At 39.6% G+C, this 10,459-nt stretch overlaps 1 protein-coding gene across 1 annotated transcript in view; it reads right to left on the bottom strand.

Annotated features, from left to right (window-relative positions):
- Positions 1–386: 386 nt before the first annotated feature.
- Positions 387–10,459, bottom strand: part of LOC149069359 (pituitary homeobox x-like) — a 97,866-nt gene continuing 87,793 nt past the window's right edge. Inside the window, exon 3 of the mRNA XM_089249827.1 lies at positions 387–5,271. Within this exon, the coding sequence (XP_089105953.1) occupies positions 4,717–5,271 (555 nt within the window). The 3' untranslated portion in view covers positions 387–4,716. The remainder of the gene's footprint in view (positions 5,272–10,459) is intronic.

Below are 10,459 nucleotides of genomic sequence, written 5' to 3'. Positions count from 1 at the left end.
GTCTGTGTACTTGTATACTGTATTCAATGTCAAAAATAAGCAGGATTGCATTCCCCATTGCATTTAGTAGAAGTCGTAGGATTTCCATCCTAGCCAAGATTATCGATATTCAACTGTTATCACAAGTGAGAAATTTATCTCGCATAATTTCAGTAATACAGATGCTTGTGCATAAAGCGACATTACACACAATTTAGGCGTAGGCGAATATTGCCTTTCAACCCCGAAAAAAATCGAAATGCATTATTTTTTCGTTCGGAATATAGAAATGAACAATTTGCGCTATTGGTGGTGACGTCATCAAATACATAATCAATCACATACAAATGAAGCGAGAGATACACACAACCGTCGTAAACGAATATGTTTTATTGATACATTTTTTTTGTTTTCTTCTCTTTGTACACACAGATATGTTATTAGAACAATGTGATGAAAGTTCACTAGATAGTGCTTTTCATTTTCAAAACCCTTTTTTTCATTAATTAAAACGCGCGAATGAAGGATCTCTTCCACCAAATATTGGGGAAATGCGCATCCCATTGTCATTATTATCCTATTTTGTTGGGGGAGGGGGGGGGGTTTGTGCTAGTAACCTTTTATCCTTATAATAATTATTATAAGATTATATAATAATTTCTCGTAATTATTATTATAAGACGATTCTTCCTTCGACAAATCACGTCGCTCGAATTGGCCTGAATTTGAAACGAAGCATGTTTTTGGAAGACATGAAATTCATAAAACTTCCGTCAGTAGAAAACAATTACGTAATTACGATTGTTTGTTGTTTTCAGTCATAACCGAGGGTCGAATAAACCAAATAATGGGGAAAGTCATAAGAAACCAATCGATTAATGCATTGTTGTTCTTTAGAAAACAATCTTATTCTAAGAAGTACTGTATAGAGTTTTTCACCGTCTATAAATACGTAACAATTTTAAGTAAAGACAAACACATGCTAATTGTATTAAAATGGTAGTGGTAACTATATGGAGCAATTTTGAAAATTGCGAGAGCTCGTGTAGGCCCATTAGGGTCTTCGAATGGAGGGTTAAGAAGGGGGGCACCAAGGGTGTGTATAGTGGAACATTTAAATTGAAAGATTTAAAAGAACAGAAAGCGCGGTACTTCGGACACTATCAAAACATAGAGGTTACCAAAGTGAGTGCTGTGGTCAAAATATATTTCACGAAAAAACAAGCATCGAAACAAGAAAATGCTACTAAAAATCAGGAAATGTTTACTTTAATGAGCACCGGTGCGGAGCAGCTCGTTCTAGAGCAGAGGCGTCTTCTAGAGCCCGGAGACAGAGACGCAAAAAATATGAGTTATTACGGTAAAAAACGTGCAGGGTGTACACAGTTGAAGTTCTGTATATAATATACCTATTCAGAGCTGTCTAAAGCCATAACCAGAGACGTAGGCATGGGAAGGCTCGTCCCCTGCCCAAAGCCGACTAAAAATTTGGAATTGTTTTTAATTTTTCTGTTGAGAAATTAAAATGTCGGAAGAAGATACCTTTTATACAGTATTTTAACGAATTTATGTTAATTTAAATGCTTTTTGAAGGGTGGTAACTCCAAATTTCTAGGAAAGAAAGTTTTTGTGCCTCCTTTTTCTCAAGGGTCGATCCAGCCCATGCCCCTGCCCGTAATAATTCATCAGAAAATTGTGCAACTGGAAATGCATCACTGAAGGGATGGGGGAAAAGTTGAGACCAAAAAAAAAAATAATAATAATCTGCTCTGACATTCACACTAAAGAAGGTTTTCTATTAAGTGCATATGCTAATTTTTTGTAAGCATGTAACCCAACTGCTCATAACATTGATTTTGTTCCCAGCTAAAATTTACCGCTCCTAAAGCTTGCCGCCCGGGCAGTCTCTCTGTCCCTTCCTCCCCGTAATTCCAGCCCTGCTCCAGCAGAGAAAAAAAAATTTCGCTTATTTTTTTTCACTGAACAATATGACGTTGAGTTTACAAGAATGTGTTTTGCTGGAGAAACTATTTTAGGAACAGTGTGTGTGTGGGATTTTGCAGCAAATACAGTACATTGACGCAGAGACTCTTGAAAATTCTCTCCATCCGTTCAATTCAGATGTTGCTGAAGGTTCGTGATCGGTAGTTAAGACTGTAGACAGCTTAGAAAAAAGAGGAACTTAAGGGCCGAATTTTTTTTCCAGAGGTCAGTTAGTTTTTTGGCGATTCTTTTTTGAGGGAGGAATTTCGATCATGCTTTTTGGGGGGAAGGGGAGGGGGAAGCACTGCATTATTGCTATTCTGTACTTTCTCTTACTTTACAGAGAGGTTGAATCATTTTGTGCGGAAATCAGGCCCATTTAAATAAGGTCCACTGAAAATAAGGGAATCTTTTACGCAATCGAGGACCTTGCTTATTATGACAATGCCATTAATGTATCGGCTGATCCCTCGAAGAGTATTCTTCGAATTTCGTGCAATAAGAAAAAAAATGCTACAGACGATGATCTCGACTGGTTATTGAGTGGAGGGTAAAACACGTACTAATTATGACGAGTTGCGGCATTTAATGATGACTAGATATTTTTAATTTTGAATACTTGCGGATAATTACAGTGTTTGTTACTTTTTAACGGGTTGATTTCTTGAGAATATCGATAGGCAATCGCTGAAGGAATCGTTCGGGATTGTAGCTACGTTTCAGAAAGACCCTCGAACAAAATAATGAGATATTAAACTCACCTCCCCCCCCCCCCCCACTCCAATAGTTATGATCGGTAAATATGTTACAATGCCGCTCTAAAAATAAGTATTTTAATAATAAGTTGTTGCTATAAATAATTATTATCAAATTCTGCTGACAAAATTACTATATAAGACTTCATTGTTTGGGAGGAGGGGGTAACGCACAAATTGACATTCTGTCTAGGGGAGGGACAGGATAAACAATTTGCCATTTACCGATCATAGCGAATTGAGATTGAATTTATTTCTTTGTGCTTTGAGTGTTCCTTGTGGTGAACACGTGGTTTATGGGGTGGGTCGAAACTTGACTCGGGCTGGAAACATCTATTGGCCCGACACGCCATGCAAATAAGTTTAACCGGGCATGCATTTTTAAAAAAAAAAATTTTGTACTTCTCTCAAAATCTTGATTTTCTTGAGTGGCACGTTAGAACATCGATGTCAGAGATTTCATTCAGGGCCGTCTTAAGATATTAAAGGGTCCTCGTGAAACACCCCGGGAAAGGTGGTTTTTCTGAGGGGCTGCTCCTGGGTAATTGGAAGCAAATTCGCAGGCGGGGCCCATGTGTTAAGATGACAGTATCTTCATTAAGGTATCTAATATGAGGGGGGGGGGGAACACATGAATATACAGTCTACGTCGCTTAATGCGATCACATCGGAACTCGGGGTTTCTGATAACAGTAACCAAACGATAAAATATCCCAAAAAATCCGGTTCGGATATGAATGTCTACTAACACTAACAAATTCATGGGGCGTACGCAAAAAAACCCTTTGATGGGAAATGGCAATATTATCCGAAGTACTGATAACTATAAAGGAATTTTCCCCATATTATGATATTGGTCCGATTCGTTCCTGGCAAAAGTGATGATAGTACCCAAATGATAGCATTATCCGTGATTCTAATAAGCGGCGCCGGCTGTATTTCTGGGAAGAACGGAGAGAATTAATGCATACGTCGAAGTGATTTGGCGCATGTTTTAGCCGCGAAAGGAATTTCAATTCAACAAACTGACCGATGGAGGCAATTTCGTAAAAAAGAAAAGTATATTTTTAATTAATTTTAATTTTTTTGCACCTCGAACGGATTCAATCGCCGCGATCAAATGAAAAGCACTGACTCGTGTACAAACAACGGGAAAAATGTTTATGTGCAACATTACAGTTAGTATATTTCACACGGTATTATTCATCAGAATCAGATTTCGAGGCAACGATCACCTCGGTATTTTTTTTTTTTTTTTTGGTGGTGACGCTGTCATAATCATCATCATCATTTCACACACACGCACTCACTCACGCACTCTCCCCTCTCTCACAATGACTTTAATGTTAATCGAATATCCCGCGGGTGATTATTAATAATCCTCGCGGTTTTTCTCGTGATGAAGATGATGATCTTCTCTCGAAATTGAATGTTCCTCCTTTAGTGGACATGGAAATGATGGTGTTTTGATGAATATTATCTTCTTTTTTTTTTGTTTGTTCACTTCTACTTTAGGAAACATTTGCACCTTCTTTTTCTGGGCAGAGAAATGTGCAAAATGATACAGAGAAGAGATAGAAAACGAACGGCTACCTTTTTTTTTGATGATCGCGATTTCATTATTATCATCGTAATTTGGCGGCGCCGAATTTGTGCAAATCGAGAGACTTTTGTTGGTCATCACCAGTTCGTATCAAAGAAAGGAACTGTCTGCTGATGCAGCTACAAAAACACACACACACTTGGACCGTGACGACTCCAAAGTGTCTTTTGTGAATCGCATCTCCGATCCAAGTGGCCGTGACAGCAGTTTTCTGAACAACGGGACGTTCACGTACACATATTTTACTGTATATTCGTGTGGTGCGGACGTTGAGTAGAGATTGCTTTGCTTTTTTGTTTGTTTGTTTTCAATTTCGTTTTTTCTCGTGTTATTTTGGAACGGCTGGTCGAGTTCGTTCAATATTTTGTTTGTCAGCTTAGTGTTGTTGTTGTTTTTTTAGACGGTTGGCCTGTCCACTGTGGCGTATTGGCACGGTGACAGCGTCGGCGTCTGCCTCGGGGACATCGGGCCGTAGGATCCGAACCCGCCGGCCGCGTGCTGCTTCGCCTTGAGCCGGAGGGTGGCTATGCTGGATGTCATAGTGGAACACTGCTCCCTGTAGACGTAGGGCGGCGTCGGGGCCGCGTAGGGACAAGGAGGGGCAGGATTACTGAGGCTGTTGACGGGCATACTGACGTTTGGCATGATGCTCGAGCTCGTGATGCCTTGCGGAGAGGACGCGTTGAAGCAGCCCATGGCTCCTTGGCTCGGCACGACGGACGTCAGTGGGTTGACGTTTACGGAGTTGAGGCCCGGCCACGGGAAGCTCTTAGCACCCAGGGGACTGGGAACTTTGGCGGCCCAGTTATTGTACGTGGAGTAACCGGAATATAAGCTGTCGTCGAAAGGTTGCATCAGCCCGTTGAACTGCGTCCCGAAACCGTTCTTGAGTTCGGCCGCGGCGTTGCGCTCCCGTTTCCGCCATTTGGCTCGGCGATTTTTGAACCAGACCTGAAAAGATATTTAAAAAACGATTCGGTCACTATATGCATTCATACGGCTGCTTGGCTATATATCAAGTACAACACACTTATGGGAAATGTCAAGTTCTAGCGTGCGAGTGAATTCGCATTATCGAGAATCTACTCACGACATTATTAACATTCAAATAACTTTTCGAATGCAGTAGATTCTCGATAATCCGGCACAAATCAGACCAGGGTGTGCCGAATCAAGTTTGTTAAAAAAGCCTTATTAACATAATACAGGGTGGACGAGAAAAAGTCCCGAACAAATTTTAAAAATTAATAAAAAAATCAATCAACTGACATAAAAAGCGGTACAGTTTTCATTAAAACACTTTTTTAAACGGATATCGACGGTTCCAGCACATAATATTCGATTTTGCGGGGAATGATTCCATTGGTGTTTAACACTCCGTCAGTTTAGTTTGCTAATTGAAAACTGACGAAGGATCGTTAACAATATTATAATAAAGCTTTCTGAATAAGTCAGGCATCGAATGAAATGAAAATTATATTACAACGCGCGCGATATAACAGTACCTAGGATTTTTTCTTTTCATTTAGAAAGTTAGCGCCCTCTTGTGTTCAACAGAGAACAAAAATAAAATACTGAAGACGACTTAAGATACCATTAGATTCTTCAAAGCTAGTGCCCACGCTCTCCAGTGTAGGCTTTATTCAATTCTTAACTTTGCGGGAAACTTTAACATTGTCTCCATGGGAGAAATTTTGGTTCCAGAGGATTTTATTTTATTAATTCGGGACCGACTGTAGAACCACTTATGGCCTAGAGGTTTTTTTTGTTGATAAATTAAAAAAACAATAGAAATTTTTACTCACAGGGGGCACTGCGAAACGAAAAATTCGATGAATCGCATCAAATGCAGCCCAAACAGTGCATAATTCATTTTAATGACAATTTGCTTCACGTAAAACTACCATATTTCAACCATGTATATATACTCAACATGAATGTTCATGACAGTTTGCGCACTGTCATGAACATTCACAAACGCACTGTTTGTGTTGCATTTCAAGTCTCATGTGGAGTTTTCTCGTTCCACAGCACCACCTGTGAGTGAAATTTGAATTATTTTTTAAATTTATTAAAATAAAAACTGGGGCCCACGATAAACATTTTGGTGCACACCACGCTTTTTATGTCAATTGGTTAGTTCGTGTTATTAATTTTTAAAGTGTGTCCAGGACTTCTCGTCCACCCTGTGACACTGCCGGAGATTTGGACCCTGTGTACTTAGTATTTCGAACAACGATCAACGGGAAAGGCTTGCATAAACTTCTGCGTACAGACCTGCTCAGTGACATGTTTTCTTGTTCCATGCTCAAAGAAAATCCGCCGCCTGAAAACGCCGGATTACTTGATTATTAAGTTATCGAGAGTTTACTGCATTTATAAAAACGCAGACACTGACACACAATTCATAATTCATGCAGTAAAATCGTGCCTCGAAGTACGAGTAAAAATGTCCATTTCTAGAGTCGGAGCTCCATTTGTAAATGTTTAAGAGAGTGACGCAAAAGCTGCTTCACGGTATTATTTGAATACGTGAACGTAAGTGTACAATGATTAACATGGCGATTATTGTAACACAGGGAAACCAAACGGCACCGGGAAAGAGAGAGATGCACATAAAGCACACTCCAAAACGAAATCAACAGAAGGAACAGCTACCACATATAAATACCGGATTTATTCGGAACGCCCCAAGTGTTTCTCAGCCTAATGACGAACTCACTCGGCACTGATCACTTTAATTGATTCGAGATCACCGCGTTCGATTATGAGTGAAACGTCCGTCTTTTTTCCAAAGGAAGCTTCGTTCCAAAAGTCATTCTGATACTACTTGTTTCCTGAAGTTGTCACACCGGCATTAATACCCAATACGGAAATTCGAGAGAAAGCGATTCCGCTCATAAGAATCAACACATATATTTGCTTGTAAGTCTAGATATTTTCCGTTCATAAGTCCACGACGCATAAACCGAGATTTTTTTCTAAATAACGCTCGACATATATCCCAGAGATTAAGGCTAAAGTAGTAGTAGCTGAAAGTTTGTCCGAGACTCGTTTGCATCATCATCCCCCGCGGTAATGATGATCGAAGAAAAACTTTTTCCGTCTCTATACCATTTCCTAAACATTAAACTTGGTACACACTTATATATGGCTTTTAAATTGTAGTTGTGGGGGAAAAAAAGGCAATCGTCGGTACTCGAGAAATGATCTCGTTCGCATCGATTTCATTTTAGAGAGAGAATCTCTTGTTTCTTCTTCTATTTTCAGGTTTAAAGATGATGTATCGGTGCATCGGGCCAATAAATCGTCGCGAGAAATTTGCATTCGATCTTACGATCGCGTAAGCGAGGTACTGAATGGCGGATGGAGGGCGGTGTGTGGCGGTGCATTTGCAGATCAAAAACGTATCTTGCGAAGAGAGAAGCGTCCACAACCGCTCTTAATCCTTGAGTTATGTTTCGTGTATCGACGATCGCCAAAATGGAAATGTTTCCAAAGATTACCTCGTTTTATATATATTTCTCTCTCTCTCTCTCTCAAGAAACAAACCATTAGCAGTACAGCGGCAGCGGAAGTTACACACAAGTTATTTTTTTGGCTCTTGTTGTTTTATTATTCGGGCTATGACAGATGACGTTACTCACGATTTTTGCATCGGGACGCCATATTTTATGCCGTCGTCGAAAAGCCCTCCCCATCGCGATTATTCCAAAACTATTGGTTGCCAAAGCCCAATATCGCGGAGAAGACATTACACATTCGCCCGAGGCTTAGGGGCTCTCTCTCACACTTCACTCTCTCTCTCTCTCTCTCTCTACTTACTTCCTGCCCGAATTCTTGGCTTTTTTTTTGCTGCTGCTTTATTTCGTTGTTTTTCCTTCCCTGGAAAAATCTCGAGGAGATGCTGCTGCTACCTTACCTACCAACCTTTAAGGAGGTGGATGGTGATGGTAGGATGGATGGATGGTCTTGTAATCGAGCGTCGAGTCGCGCCGCCTGGTGTGCTAATGAGAATTTAAGTCGCGCCGTCCGTCTATCAATTGTGTGCGGCGCGAGTATACGATAGCGGGAAATTTTAGTCGCGTAACTTTTCGAGGCGAGGGATTTAAAAGTATTTTGGTAAAACTGAAAGCACCCCCCACCCCACCCCCACATACTGCTGAATAAATAGGGCTGGAGGAAAAAAAAAAGAGATAAAATAAATATAAAGAAGAAAGAAAGAGAGCGCTTTTATATCGCTTTTAGAAAAGGATGAATAAATATTTAAAAGGGAAAAAGAGGATAAGGAAGAGAGAGGCAGGAAGTAAATAGCTCTAAAAATATTTATAAGAAGAAAAAAAAGGAAGCCTCGGTTTTCGAGAAAGAGGAAACCAACGACGACGAATAATGAAAAAAATAAAGAACAGACATGAATAAGAGAGACACACACACACTATTTCACAAAGCGACGTGAGAACAGGTCGGTGGTGGCCGTCGGTTAAGCGATCATCAGCGATGGCCGATCCCGATCAATAATAATAATACGTATTTCTTTCTCTTCTTTTCCGGCTTTTTATTCATTTATATTTTTAAACGCGAGGAGTTATTTTTCACGTGATAAGTACGAATTCCTACACGATTCGCTTTACGAAGTGGGATTTCGACATCCTGTACAGAAGGAGGTTAAATCGCTTAATTACTGAGAATGAAGAAACGCTTTATTTCGTTCACCCCCCCATCATCGATTATGAACTTCGTTCGTTTTCTTTATACGGTCATCGATACGTCGATCGTATCGTTGTTTAATGTTTTCTGCTATTAGGAATGCAAACTCTAGAATTATTATAGACTAATTGGAATTACTTAACTGTTATACGGTTGATTTCACTGCTCGATAGAATTTTTTTTTCTCCTGTTCCCGAGGAAATTTTAACGGTTTTAGGGTACGTTGGAGCTACTGAGTTCAAGAGCTGTTGTTGGTTTTGCCGCATTGGATATAGTTTTTGAGATAATGCATACTCCCAACATTTCAATATAGTCTGCAGCCACTAATTTTTGCGCCGAATTTTTACTTAAAATTTCTCTATTTTATTTAATATATAGTCGACTACGCTTACTAAAATCATGGATAATGTTATCACTCAGGTATTGTTATCACTTTTCCAAGAAACGAAACATTCAAATATCATAACATGGGAAAAAATTCATTTATAGTTATCGGGACTTTGGATAATCCTATCTTTTTTTTCATCGAAATTTTTTTTTGCTCATTTTGAAGCCATGTAACCAAACTCATCCCCCCCCCCCCACCGTGAGGTTATCATTATTATCTTGCAAGATTATGTAGGGTCTAGAGTGTGTTCTTCTGCCTCTTCCCTTCTCCTAATCCAATCCTACAAACATTTCCGTGCTTGTCGTAATCCGTCCGTATTATTCGCTGTGACTCGTGTACGTGGGGAGTTACTTTTGCAATGGCCTTTCTATAGTGAAGGTAAATGCATGACAAAAAGAAAGCAATTTCCTTCATTTCTTGATCGGTTTCTTTCAGTTGACGGAATTCAAATTTTTTTTCTGAGGAGGATTTCTTTTCTCAATGAAACCTATTGGGCATTAAAAAAAGTAATTCGTGATATACATTCGTCAGTTTCATTCGAACGCCTCGCAATGGCTCAACAAGAAAAATGCAGGATTTTAGCAAAAAGTGGGGAAAGTCCCGTTTTATAATTAGAAAAAAAATTGGAACGGTTGAATATTTTGTAGCCAATTATGTAGGAAATAAAAACAGATTTGTCCCGTTCCATCAATACCCGTTTACCATACGTCTTATTAGACCAAACGTGATGGGTGGTCACCGTACTTGTGTAAACGAAACATTTTACCGGATATAATTATCAAGTTGTACGTCCCGGTTTAATTAGCCCTCGCGTGCAGAAAATGACAGCGGTGGGACAAAAATTATCAAATGTCTATTTCTTTGGGATTTCATTTATTTAAAATTACATTTTCAAGTCTGTTAGAGAACCAAGAGAAGATCTTCACGGACCATAGGACGAAAAACGCAGCTCTACAAAATCCCGATTTGTCTTTTCAACTCGCCAAAAGTGTACGAGTATTTTAACCCTAGACAAGTGTATACGTATTTAAATACACACAGCAC

The sequence above is a fragment of the Pholcus phalangioides genome, unplaced genomic scaffold, assembly GCF_987345545.1.
Source record: "Pholcus phalangioides strain wild (caught in Gottingen) unplaced genomic scaffold, Ppha-v1.0 ptg000022l_1, whole genome shotgun sequence".
Classification (NCBI taxonomy): Eukaryota; Metazoa; Arthropoda; class Arachnida; order Araneae; family Pholcidae; genus Pholcus; species Pholcus phalangioides.
This window is presented reverse-complemented; position numbering and strand designations above follow the sequence as displayed.